We start from the raw sequence: 13,887 nt of genomic DNA, 5'->3' as shown, positions 1-13,887 counted from the left end.
CTTTAATTTACAAAGACAAATGTGAGTCGTGTTCTCGTTTACTCGATAATCAAAATGACACGTCCTGTGATTCTGATTCATGTGATTCCAAATCAAATTTATTCTCATGTAACTTCCCAAACCAAACTTTTTGGACATAACTTTTCAATCTCAAATGACTAAAACGGAAGAGTTTCATATGATCCATGTCTAGTAGAAGTCAATTGGTGTGTTTATAAGAACCACTTCATCATAGAACCAACCCCACAAAAAGAATTCGAAATTTTTTTCAAATGCAACTTTATATAGATCATCTATTACTGATTGAGCAAAGTTTTCTTTTTCTATCTACCAAATAAATTGAAATCAACCACTAGGTTCTACCGATCCTATATCTTCTCTTAATATCGATAATTACACAGCAAACGTGCCAAAAAACACATATGAGCATCAACTTTTGATTAAAAAAATGAGAAATAAAAGACCATTCACCAAAGCCACAAAACCCGTTGGGCGAAGAAACTTGAGAAAGAAAACCAGCAAAGAGAAACGACAGTGCCAAATCTTCTCGGAAATCCTCTACGACGAAAAGCCTAGTGAAATATTGGAAAACATTTTCTCCAAAAAGTTGGACATATATAAAAGCACCAAAAAGTATAAATCTATAAAAATATAAAGAAAGATATAAGCAATATAATAAATATTAGCAAATTTTCTTTTGTTACGTTCATGAAACGGTAGTTCAAGGATATATAGAAGCACATTGTTTCTAAGATTGGCAATATTTTGAAAGAACTCGTGTATATCAACATATTTATTTTTTAAATTAATATTGTGTTAATGTTACGATATTTTGAAGCATTGTTTGTTACTTAGGGACAAACCATGAAAGACATTCTCTCACTCGAGCTGGAATTCTGGCAAACACGGTGAAGAGGCCTTCAAGATTGTGAACAAAATCCTAGGGCTCTCTCAATCACGAAATCAGAGAACAGTTCAGCTTTGGCACAGTATTTGACTTGGTCTGAACTCTTATCCGGTCCATTCAGTTACTTCGTCCAACCTAGACGGCAGCAGAGCGCCTCCCCTTCTCCCTCTATTCCTCCAAAAAGAGGGAGGTTTTCTAACCTCAATTTTCTTATTACACGAAACAAGGGAAATTTTTTCATTTGAAAAAACTCCCATGTTCACAACTTCTGTCATATGCAAAATGTTTCAGTTTTTTTCTTGCTTCCAAACGTATCTTCAAAGCTGTGTCACCTAACCAGGTGTGTGGAGTCATTGTGGGCAATCCCTCTTAGTACCTTTTACATCATAAAAACGCGGCAGAAAGAATTTAAAGAGAGAAAAAATTGAGTAAAAACATGCAAACACAAACAAGTTTCAACAGCAAGACAATCAGAACAGGGTCCATCAACTCAATTAATCTTCCAAATTCTGAAGACAAAAACATCTATACGACCTTCAGTATCTACTAAAATTTCTGCTGTCATTCAAAATCATGGCATAGCACCAAAGACGAAAATAAAAACAAATACAAGCTGAACTCATAGCAATGGAATTTTCAAGAACTGCTGCCTCACTTCTTCTTCCCAGCCTTTGCTGCATCTCCAGCCTTGGTCTGCAAAATGTAAGTCTATTAGAATCTGAATGATATGGAATGCCTTTGAAGAAAAGTCTCGAGTGTCATCATTTTTCTCACCTTCTTGACACCACGGACTTTCTTGGACCTGTTCTTCCGTTCCTTGACCTGCTTCCTAGATTTCTCCACCTTTGTGGCCAGACCATTCTACATATCACAGATTTCAATCAGAAAGGAACCCTTGAGAAAAAAATGAGTTGAAAGATGGCTTTTCATGCTATACAATATTTTTCTCATCACTGGACCAAGTAAGCACATTACAGGAAGTTCTTGAAACAAATGAACCCACAAATTGCACTGTTCACAAAAAGGAGAGGAAACTCCATATGCATGTTTAGAACCAACAACTTAACCATACACTTCCTAATACCCTAGAGCTCACAACCCATGAAGAGTACATGCAATTTTCAAATAAAGAGAGACACACAACCATCAATGCAAGTTTGTCAGTTGGGCCTTTCCAAAGAAAGGAAACTAAAAGGAATCGGGAAAAAAGTCTCAGCCACAGCCTGAGAAGAGGCAAGAGATCAGAAAACCACGGGATCCCTCCATTGTCAACTCAAATCAGCTTTATAAAGCCTAATTACGCATCTAGGGAGGAGACAACTGACAAACAATAGAGTCTCCATCTAGTTAAGAAAGTAGAATTTCTATCAAGTAGGGCATAAATGATCTCACTGGTTCAGTTCTAAAAGAATGCAACAGGATAACTAGACATGGAGAAACGTAGATATGCAAAAGTTAATGTTGCAGACAGGATACACATGGATAGGTTCGATCAGTTTTATGAGTTTTATGATCCGATGAATTTCACTGTCGATTATTGCACAAGATAGAAGTTCTTATCGCGTGAAGATGACAGAAATATATCAGCAAGCCATTTATACATCATTTCATGAAGCAACAACTCAAGAATGGTCCAAAAATCCAACTAATTGAACTAAAAGCATAAAAGAAGCATAAAGATAAAATAGACCAGCCATAAATCATAAAGTGATTTAAAAGATAAAAGTATTAAAAGTAAACAATGAAAAAGCAAAATAAAACATCTTTTTATGATATTTTCTCAATTTAATTGTAGAATAGTGGATCTCAAAGAACTAGGGCTATTTTTCCTCCATAAGCATGATAATAACAGTGTAACAACAAAGAGAAGTGAGGAAATAAACCGAGACAAACAAACAAGCCATTCTAGAGCAACATAAAAGTCCAATTCTGAGACAAGATCTAGGGAGAGATATATAATGAATTCCAATTAAACATCAACCAGGAATTCCATGTTGAAACTGCAAAGCAAGAACCAATTTTATTACTTAAAGTTGGCATGATTGCTTTCTGTCCATCTATATTAATTGTTTAGTTTCTTTGTCAAATTATCAGAGATTCAAGGTTTTATGGCAAATGAAGAGGCCACACCATTTGAAAGATGGCTTCTACACCTTCCCCCGGTTGTCACCCATCCAGTTATTAAGCCACAACTAGGGAGATTTAACATAAAACCAAATCATCTCTCTTATCCCTCCCTATGATTCATTGTGTGGTTTCTTCTTTTGCAGGAATGTTTATATATTATTACATAGATACCACCATAAATATAGTACATAGATGCATGCAAACATACGCACATGGGCACACACACATACAGACAAAGAACTAAATGCCCTGCCCAAGCCAAGGAGCTTACTCCAAAGAGCCCTGATAAATGATGACCAGACAAGATTCAGCTTTTTCTGAACCCTGAAATGCTGGGCTTTGGTTTGGGTCACAGATCTGACCAACCCACCACTAAAGATATGGCAGAAACAATAATAGAAAAACAGCCACAACATAACCACAATACTATACAGTAGTAGATACTCTTGTTCAGATCTAACCAAACATGTGTTTAGCATGATTTATTAATAATGTTAATAGGTATAATCATCTCCAACAACAGATGGGTTTCAAATTGCAAGATAGTGAATGTCTGACAATTCATGGAGTTGAGGATGGTTTAAAATTGACATAAAACATCATGTTTGAATCACCTTTAATACATGAAAATAACTAATAACATGCTAAATGCGATCCAAAAGTCAGATTTTGCCTTTGGAGACTAGATCTACGTCAGGGTACCACAACAGAAGCACCCATAAGCATACATATATATACATATATCCATTTGACACAGGCACAGACTGATTTGAACCCAACGTCTAATAAATAGGACGGATTCATCACCATAATAGAGTTAGTCGGGTTTGAGAACTAACATGTCACATCAAAACAATAACCCAGTGCAGCGAAAAATACTTAAGATGCACAAAAATATAAACAAAAATGAGTCCAACGGAGGTTCAGAAACACAGAAAGAGTTTCTAAGGCCACAAAAACAACACTCTTTACCACTATAGATTATATGAAGAAAAGAAAAATACAATCAAACCACAGTATTTGTGCAACAATAATTGAAAATGTCAGTAGTGACACTATATAATTTCATCTCCATTCAGAAGCAGGACTTGTCACCTTGACAAGTTTTCTTTTTCTTTGGTTTAAAAAAATGTTACAAAAAAATAGAGTCAAATGCATGGAGTCACGAATAACCAAATTAGAATCATCCGCAACACACAAATATCCTAACAATATATTTCAGAGACAACACTGTGACACCAACTAAAAAGTCTAAAATCCTGCAACAATACTTGCACAGAAGCATGATTTACAAAACCAGGAACAAAACAAGGCCAATTACACCACGCCCACATCCATATAAATAAACCCAACATGGAAAACCAATCCAATGTACCATTTAAATTATTCTGGCATCTTTATTGACAAGTCATGCATCACCATTAAATCTTGCATCATTGATTAATTGAGACAACAGTTTATCATTCTTTATTACAAGGAAAAGTCGAGAAATGGAGGTGCCACGATAGTTCTTAAGATAGAAACTAACTAGACAACCAGCGACTTGGAACAAGAGCTAGACAGTCAGATTTGAACATCACCCAAACAGAATCATGTAAATTGCAATATCATCAACTGAAAACGGGCCAAATTAGTAAAAGAATCTAGGTACCATCCTCGGACGAAATAATGTCACACGTGAAAAGGGCGAAAAAGAAAAAAAGGTTACAGCAGTGATCCTCTCCTTAGGCTGCTTGCATGAATGTGGTTCATTTTTTAAGACAAGCAACGCATAAACAACGGATAAGAATAGTATCTCAACAGGGCATAATATTTTCTTGCATAGTATTTTAAGTGGCTATCTGACTAAGAAGTAAGCTTCTGCTGTGCCAGAGCAATAAAAGTAAAGAGTTTATTAGTTCGGCGTCATCAGAAGAGAGTGGTGAGATTTTTGCGCTATATGTTACCTAGCAAGAATATACTCCACGAGGGTAACTAAACTCCTCACGTTTGTAGTGTCGATTTCTCAATATTTTGCTTCTCAATCTATTCACGGACGATTTTCCCACATTAACCACCAGAAAAAAAGGGGTGAATGACTCTCCCCCCACTTCTCCATTCCTTAGGAATCAGATGAGAGCCACCCACATTAGAAAAATGACAGAACATGAGATATACGAACCACAATTTGACAAACATAGGTCACTTGACTACTTGGGGTTAGGTTAGATTAGAGGAGAGACCTTCTAGGAAACCCTAACCCCCAATATTCAAAACAAAACCTCATCTCGGTCCTGTTGAAAATCGACGATATTGAAAACTCAATCGAGATAGCAGCACAAGAGAGGAGTAATCAACGAAACCCGAACCAAGTCAGAAAGGGGAAAAGCTAAGAAAACATTACCCTGATGAGCCTGTACTTGGGCTCGTACTTTTTCGCGTTCTCGACGGTGTCGTAGATCAACCCGAACCCCGTAGATTTTCCGCCTCCAAAGTGCGTCCGGAACTTGAAGACGAAGATGGTGTTGGAGTCGCGGACTTCGTACATCTTCGCCAACTTCTCCTTTAATTCCGCCTTCACAAACAGGGAATAAAAAAAGTTTTCTAAGGAGAGCCATTCTAGGAACTTAAAAAATCCAGCAACGAAGGGAAGGAAGTAAGTATACCTTTGAAACATTCGCTCTGCCAGGATGCAGAACGTCGATCACCTAAAAGGATCAGAAACGAAAGAACACACAAATGAGAATAAGAAGAAGAAGAAGAAGAAGAAGAAAGAGGAACTCAGAAAGACGAAGAAGAAGCTCACGAATTGCTTGCGGGCGAGGAGCCTGTTTGTCATGAATTTTCTCGTACGGATGGTGACCGCCTTAGTGTCCGCCATTTTCAAGCCTCGGGGGAGAAGGACGACGATCAGGAATATGAAGAACCCTACAAAAACCTTAAAACCAAAAGGAGGGAACGAGGCTCAGCTGCTCCCTGCACAAGCGATTATAAGAGAGGAGGGTAGGGAAGGAAACCCTAGCAGAAGCCTTCGATCAGAATCTGGATTCGGATCGTTGATCTCGTCGTCACCGGGTCTCCAGTTTAAGTGAGTCACATTCATGTAAATGGGTCGGACTCCAGTCAGAAGGCAATACCCAGTGATCTAATCGGATCCGAAATTGGATGGCACCGCCAACTTAAAATCCGATATTTACACGTATTCTGATTCGTATCTTACTTGGACTCAGACTTGGGCTCGGATGAAAAACTCAATATTGAATTATTGAGTACTAATTGGATCCGACTAATCGGATTCAGATGTAATGTCAGATACTATGTGGTCCATTGATATCCCCACGACCCATGACCCAGCAGTAACAAGAAGGAAAATGATTGAATAGAAAAATTCAGGAGCGTTTGGCGATCATTTTAACCAAACGGGTAACTCATTATTTGGATGAATCATTTGGTGGTAAAGAAGGAGGTTCGATTAAATCCCGATCTGAACAAAGATCTTAAGAACTGTAATTTTTCAGAGGTAAAAAATAAAAAAATATATATCATTTTACCCATTCCGGTTCATGTAATCCTAGATGACTGAGTTATGGTTTTTTTTATGTGGAGTTGGTTGGACCCAGTTCCAGACCCACTAACACTTCAAACTCAGTTCCAGGTCTGACCCGTTGACACTCCTAAATAGAGCTATCAATGGGTCATGTTTGTACTAGGTACCAACTCAACCCTAGGCAAATTCTTTAGTATGATCATAAAAAGCACCAACCCATAAAATATTCAAGTTGACCCGAACCCAACTAAGTATTTTTTGGTCAGGTTTGGGTTATGATTTTTTTGGATATCCAACCAGACCTGACTTGACTTGAGCGTTTATGTGCACTAGATCAATGAAGAAAAACAGTCCTCAATTCAATCAACAGGGTGACATGTCCAGATATATAAGAAAAAAAAAACAATACCCACCTAACCTCCTCTTAGAGAGAGTGGGAGTTAATTTTCCTATAAACTCTCTCTTCTTCTAGTAGCTCTAATAAAATTAATTAACTATAACCTTAACCTTAAGTAACTCCCAATTAATTTTATTTACTCTCTCTCTCTCTCTCTCTCTGGTAACCCATTGGAGTTTAACTTTGTTAATTTTGTGAAGGTTTTCAGATCTCTCTTTCTTTGGTAATGTAACATACCTCTCTTCAAGTTCTCATCTAGATAAGTTTTTCTAACTTCTCTCTCTTGTGCGAGATGGGGCCATTATAACACAATATATTTATATAGTAATGATAGTGTGCTCACCTGAGTACCTACTCCCACTTAATAGAAGCTTTAGATTTTCAAATTTCTTGAACTTTTGTTGTTGATGATCTATAAGCATTATTTAGTAGAAAACAAGTTTTGGATCATGTGATTATACTTACATTTATATTTTTGAAGACCTTTAAAAATCAACAGCTCACAATGCATCAAATTTTCATGACTTAAAAAATCTTATTTTTTTATGTTTAAAAAACATGATCCAAAGCATGATTTCTATCAAACAAATTATGTTGAGTACGTGAGAAGATACAACCTAGAACCATGATTTCTAGTATGTGGGAGTAGGTACTCCGAGAGCACTGTAACATTACACATATTTAGAATCTATAAAAGACATTTGACCCAATAAAACTTATATGTAATTTTTAAAAAGTTTCTAAAGAGAACTATTTTGACGCACCAATGTTCCTCTTCATAAGAAGTAATAAGAGTTTTAGTAAAAAAAATCCCATTAAATTATACCGATCTAAGTTTGGAATTTATTTTCTTGTCCCCTAAAAATCAAATCCAACAGCTAGTTGTTTGGGTACATGCTCAGATGAATCAGATACCCAAGCCATTGGCAGCTGAAGCCTACACCAAGCTCCTACACCAACTCGACCCAGAACATAATCACAAGTCTCGTTTTAGGGAAATTATCGAAAAATACCAACGAGGACTCCGCTTGTTTGGTAGGAGCCATTAGTGCACGTCACCATGTGTTGGGACGTTGCAAGTTCAAAACCCAATGGTATGTTGTGTAACTGGCATGGGTCTGCCTAACCCCAGCTCGCCTTTAAAAAAAAAAAGAAATTATCAAAAAAGAAAAATCTCATGAAAAGGCTAGTTCTTTTTCAAGAAAATTTCAACAGAAATATTAGAACCGATATCTAACAAGCACCAAACAGCTTAGTCGGAACTCTTGAGCTCCTTGTTCTCTTGGATCCAATTAGACATAATTAGTAACTAAATTGGTGTGAGATTTTCAATTTTGAACACCATAAAAACCTAAGTCACAGAGATACGGGTACCACCCGAGACATGACTCAGGTTTAACACGCAATGTTCAAAAATAAGATATCGCGACACCGATTTTTTTGAATATCTTAATCAATAAAAAGCTATTTTTGATATTTAAATATAGAAAAAATGTATTTAATAAAACATTATTAAAAAAGTAATAAAATATTATTTATGTAATGGTCGTGTCGCATGTCATCCGTCTCATGTCAACCATGACACGCCCCAAAAATGAAGTCATTGGGTAATTCACATCATTGTTTTGTATTTCATGTAAAACTTTCAAAACTAATATCATAAAAATATCCGAGAACCTAAACCAATTAGGTTATATCACACGTCAATCAACATGGGCGTGTACGTTTAATGCCACAGATTTTGGATAGAGCAATTGAACCTGGAATGAGATCAATTCCTAGAATAGAATTAAACACGGAATCTCAAACCCTTCAAAAAAAAAAAAGATCTATACCAATAGATTAACGAAGGGGATTCCAGATAAAGATATATGCATTAGGGTTGGGAAACAAGCTGAGCCGGTCATTGTTTGACTCATAAAGAGTTTGTTCGAACTCGTAAAATAGGCTTAGCAAAGCTTAACGTGAACAATAGGAACTCGGCTCAGTATAAATTTTACATGTATTTTTTGTAATCCTAATTCTCCCAGCTTTAAAACAATGTATTTTTTTTATAAACAAACCAGCTCAAACTTGGTTCATTTAACTTGGGCTCATTATGAGCTCAATCTCGGCATGGCTCACTGCAATAATGAGCCAAGGTGAACATCTCAAGTTCGGTTTGTTCAGCTCATTTACCAACCCTAATATGCATCTCTAATCCTTGAGTTTAAGATCTCCGTCAATCAAATGCACCACAAAATATCCCTAAATTACCAAAGAAGCAAAATCCCGAGCAAAAAGGAAAAAACGATACAACAACAGCCATAGATCTTAATGGTTTTACTAAAGGTTAATTGTATATTGCAGAACATCCAGACAAAATTATAATTCTTGTGATAGACAATGATACCTTGTCTATCAATTCTGACTCCTTTTAGAAACCTCCAGCAAGGTGATGCCAAACAAGAGAATTCACCTCGATTCTTTTCATTTCCACTTCTCCCGGATTCCCAACAATCCCCAAAGAACATAAACCACAAAGGCCCATGAAAAGCATGCAGCAACTCGACCAATGCTCAAAGAAACGTTGCCCTATGCCCCCTCTCCACAATCTTCTACTATCACAAGTCCCCAACAGAAAAAAAAAAAAAAACTCAAACCTTCCAAAATTGTCGCCTTCACTGAAAGCAGATGATCCAATTTCCACAAAAACAAATGCCACTTCATATGCAGCAAAATCTTTCTTCCCAAACTGAGAATTCAAAACCCAGGCAATACTGAGCCACTCACTTGGCATTTTTCCTATTCCTGAAGCTCTCTTTCATGATAGCATACTTCTTCTTACATTGATTCACTGTCTTACCAGGAACAGCTGCTGCAACCCGCTCCCACCGCTGGTTTGTTTCTTTGGAGAACGTCTTCAGAGCCTGAATGAGTGCCCCTTCCTGCATAGCGGACCACACATCTTGCTCGTTAGCGATGCCATTAGTAACAACTTCGACTTCTGGACTCTGCGAATTCTTGTCACTGCTTGATGATATGTTTGAAGCTGGTACATGTGGTGAAGCATTTTCAGTCCTAACAACCGGTACAGGTTCAGGATCATCTCTAGTTGTTAGGGGTGATGTGATGGTCTGGGAGGGCCTCCTCTTCTCCATAAATGAATCAAAAGCCTTTGCAGAGTCGGGCTTCTGGAGTAGGACGGTCTTTGTCGCCTTCAGAATCTCTTCCACAGATCTCCCGGTACCCATGTACTCGGAAATAACTTCCCACCTCCGTGGCGTTCCTTTGGGATATTTCTGCATCCCTTTTCTCAGCAGCTCAATCTCATCTTTACTCCAAGGATTCTCCTTCTTCTCATGGTCGCTTAAAAGCTTATCACGTTTAACTGGTGGATTAGCCCCATTATCGCTAACTGGATCAGCTCCAACTGAGTCATTCTCCTGTAATTTGCTCCCCACGCATGTCTTGTCTCTTTCCAACGCATCTTTGAGCAGTTTTGCTTGATCAATGCCAACTTTTTGCTCAAATTCGTTGCAGAGATGCCTCAACTGTTCTATCTCAAGCGACATGCACAAGCTCTCAATGTCATTCTCTGTCAGTCCAAGCAGATTTTGGGATAAAACTGGTGCAGCAAGCGTTCGTAAGCGGGTCCTCTCTTTCCGCAATAGTTTTTTATCTTTTTCCTTTTGCTTTTTCTGATTCAATGCAGCTTCCACTACTCTTCTTTCGTCCTCTTCTTTCCTGCTTTTTTCCTCCTCCGCAAGTCTTGCGGCCTCCTCCTCCTGAAACTTTCTAGCCAGAAGCTTGGCTTCCTTTTTCCTTTGCTTTTCTGCTTTCTGCTCTTCCTTCCTCCTAAGTATTCTTGGGTCCCTTTTATAAGCATTCTCCACGAGCTCCCTTATGCGCGCATATTCTTCCTTTCTAGCCTTCTCAGTGAGTTTTGCATTCTGCCTCTCCATCCATCTTTTATGGTCACGTGACTCAGCTTCCTCCAAATCAAATTCATCCGCGTGTGGAAACTCCCTCCAACTCTTAAAGCTATACCAGAAGTCATAAAAGCTATCAACCTCATGTAGAGGTGTGCCATCTTCACCTAGAGATGGAACTGGTTGATTCACAGACCACCGTCCGTTCCTCATGAAAACTGGACTGTATACTTTGAAGAAGTCCGATGGGGCACAGTCGGAGGGAATTTCGTCGTCAAATTCATCTGTGGAATCATAGATGCGCCTCTTGACTGGATCAATCAAAACTTCATACGCTTCCTGAATGGCCTTGAAATGGTTCTCGATCTCATCTTTTTTTGCTTGCTTTGCTGCATCAGTTTCCTCAGCAAGAAGAAGAGCAGCCTGTTTGTCCGGGTGATACTTCAATGCAGTCTCACGGTAACTCTTACGTATCTGCTCCTCAGTAGCCAGATACCGAAGATGACTCAAACCCAAGAGAGCATAATGATCTTGCTGCTTACCCTCAGCACCACCTTTCTTCTTGCCTTTACCGCCATAAAATTCTGAAGAACGTATAGAGCCCTGACCTTTTTTATCCAGCAAACTTGGCTCAACAGCATCTGCTTCATCTTCTTCACAGAAACCAAGCATTTTAAGGGCAGCAGAATGAAAAGAATGACCTGCTGGTTCAAAATTTGCAGCCTTCACAGGCAGACAATTTGAAGAAACATAGATAGGCTGCCCATCAACAAGATCCGCAGAATAGCAAATTGCACGGAAATTTCTGCCATGATCGTCCATTATACCCATGGTAAAACCTCAAATGTACCCAACAGAACAAAAATCTATAGTTAAATCCAATTTCCTGAAGTTCTCGATGTCCAAGTCCTGCTATGAATCCACTTCCAAAGTGACTAAGATATATAGTAATTTTAGAACTGAACCAAACACAAAACAGATGTCAACAATGATGAAAGCCCAACTCTTTTAGACAGAGAAGATGGAGAAGCTCAACCAACGGAGATAAAAGCATCCAAGATGGTGGCCACGATCTGCAAAACGTCCAGCCAGATACAAGTTTAGATCTTCCCGACACAGTAAAACAATCCGTGCACACTTGGTAATAAACTACATCACATTTTATATCCAGAGATACAGAGATAAGAGAAACTTTACAGTATTTAACTCGACATAAATTTCTAATCACGTAACCATCAAAACCAGGATTACAATACAGAACCCAGAATTGGGCCAAAGTTTTCACTGACAACTTACTGAACACAAGCAGCAAATCAGGAGAGATATGAGAACATCAAGACTGCATGACCTATAATTCACATATTCCACTAAACAAATCTGAAAACTAAAATGGAATGAATAGATGGGCAGATCCATTCACAGCCTATTGGAATACAACAAGCAAAAGAACAATGACATCCTGGAAACCTAAAACCCTACATCGTAGACAATAATTTCAAACAATTAAACCAGATTTCAGTCGACAACCCACCAAAAATTCTCAGCCTCATACTTAAGGACATCACAATAACGAACATATCTAAAACAAAACAAAAAAACTAGAACCCACAACTTATCTATCATTCCACTTGATCCAACACCATTAAACACATCCACTCATGAAAACATAAACCCAGCGTCCAATCCAAAATCCTAAACCTCATTTTGTGTATGGGCATTCTACAGAAACCAACATCCCCAAAACCTATAAACCTAAAACGCAATATCATTATTACCTAACTGGATTCTCCGTTGCATCTCAAATCATCAACCTCTATTGCCCATAGGCACGCCGGAAACCATGAAACTCTATATCCAGTAGTCTCCAACCAAATGAACACCAATTAATACAGCAACTCAAAACCACTTGCAGGTCCTTCCATTTCCCACCACGTGCAACCAACCAACCAGAGAGAGATCAACAAACTCAAAACCCTAAATCCCTAAATCTGATAGTTCGCTCAAAGCATCAGACAACAGTTACATTGTCGATTCATTTTTTCACTGAAATCAACGACCCCAAAAAGGTCGCCGCGTCAGAAACTTTAAAACCCCAAACACAGTACAATTGACACACAAATCATCCAACTCCCAGAGTAATCAACCTCAGAATCACAGATCCCATCAAAACCCAAAATCCCCAAACCCTTAATCCCCATCCACCCACAAACATAAGCCAAGAGTTCCACTGGAACGCATGGAATTCCGGCCATGAGTGCTACCTTAAAAGAAAAAGACACTCACCCACCAAAACCCTACAACCCCATTAACAGAATATCCAACCGATATCATCTATACAAGAGAGATAAAAAAAGAAAATGACAAACTGCAACAACGAAATCTGATGAATAAGAAATTAAATGCAGCAGACATCTTTAGAACCACAACACACTCGCGAGATCGGATGGAAAACATATACAAAATGCAAGAACAACACAAATTGCATAACCCCACAAAGAAATAGCTATGGGAGCAATAACAATACCAAACGAGTAGTAAATTACCAATCACACCGCAGAGAGAGAGAGAGAGATCACGCTAACTAAACGGGCAATGACGGATGATGGCAGAGAGAGAGAGAGAGAGAGAGAGGTTTGAGGGTTTCTCTCCTTATTAGTGATTTTTTTCTGCGTCGCACTATTCTTTTTCTTTCGTGGACTTGGGCCGTAAACGGATCGGACCCAGGTGCGTCCGGAAATGTCCCTAAATCGGGTCGACATTGGGATCCCAATATAGCGTTACATGTTTGGATCCGGACCAGGCTGTGTAAAAACTTGCATGGCCTGGATTTAGCCTAACGAGGCAAATCATATCCAGTCTTCGTTTCTCCCGTTTTATGCTGCCAATAAACCAAATGGATCCAGACTTCCGGTAAGTAAAAATGAGTTATTTACAAAAACATACATAGTTTTCCTGATATTTCGGATTCGTACCAAAAAATCATGTAAAAAGCATACCTCATTTTATGTTTGTTATACAA

General features: G+C 38.4%; 2 protein-coding genes across 2 annotated transcripts; both read right to left on the bottom strand.

The window, feature by feature from the left end:
* Nucleotides 1-1,376: 1,376 nt before the first annotated feature.
* Nucleotides 1,377-5,988, bottom strand: LOC149814101 (small ribosomal subunit protein eS24z). Its single transcript, XM_089989588.1, has 5 exons — nucleotides 5,820-5,988; nucleotides 5,680-5,721; nucleotides 5,418-5,588; nucleotides 1,682-1,768; nucleotides 1,377-1,600 (listed from the first exon to the last, which is right to left on the bottom strand). Exons 1-5 carry the CDS (start codon nucleotides 5,892-5,894, stop codon nucleotides 1,559-1,561), a joined length of 417 nt encoding a protein of 138 aa, XP_089845714.1. The 5' UTR covers nucleotides 5,895-5,988; the 3' UTR covers nucleotides 1,377-1,558.
* A 3,599-nt stretch (nucleotides 5,989-9,587) lies between these two features.
* On the bottom strand, nucleotides 9,588-13,512 carry LOC149814100 (uncharacterized). Its single transcript, XM_089989267.1, has 2 exons — nucleotides 13,412-13,512; nucleotides 9,588-11,941 (listed from the first exon to the last, which is right to left on the bottom strand). The coding sequence occupies exon 2, from the start codon at nucleotides 11,697-11,699 to the stop codon at nucleotides 9,726-9,728; it is 1,974 nt and encodes a 657-aa protein (XP_089845393.1). The 5' UTR covers nucleotides 11,700-11,941; nucleotides 13,412-13,512; the 3' UTR covers nucleotides 9,588-9,725.
* Between the last annotated feature and the right edge of the window lie 375 nt (nucleotides 13,513-13,887).

This window comes from Nuphar pumila, chromosome 15 (assembly GCF_984573655.1).
Source record: "Nuphar pumila chromosome 15, dmNupPumi1.hap1.1, whole genome shotgun sequence".
In the NCBI taxonomy this organism is placed as follows: domain Eukaryota; kingdom Viridiplantae; phylum Streptophyta; class Magnoliopsida; order Nymphaeales; family Nymphaeaceae; genus Nuphar; species Nuphar pumila.
The sequence above is the reverse complement of the archived record's forward strand: the minus strand, read 5'-3'. Positions and strand labels throughout refer to the sequence as shown.

Excerpts from the sequence above, each read along its gene's own strand:
- LOC149814101 (XM_089989588.1), bottom strand. The coding sequence starts at position 5,894 with ATGGCGGACACTAAGGCGGTCACCATCCGTACGAGAAAATTCATGACA. Across the intron at positions 5,722-5,819 it reads TCCTCGCCCGCAAGCAATTC|GTGATCGACGTTCTGCATCC; the intron begins GTGAGCTTCTTC and ends TGATCCTTTTAG. Across the intron at positions 1,769-5,417 it reads CCAAGTACAGGCTCATCAGG|AATGGTCTGGCCACAAAGGT; the intron begins GTAATGTTTTCT and ends TGTGATATGTAG.
- LOC149814100 (XM_089989267.1), bottom strand. The coding sequence starts at position 11,699 with ATGGGTATAATGGACGATCATGGCAGAAATTTCCGTGCAATTTGCTAT.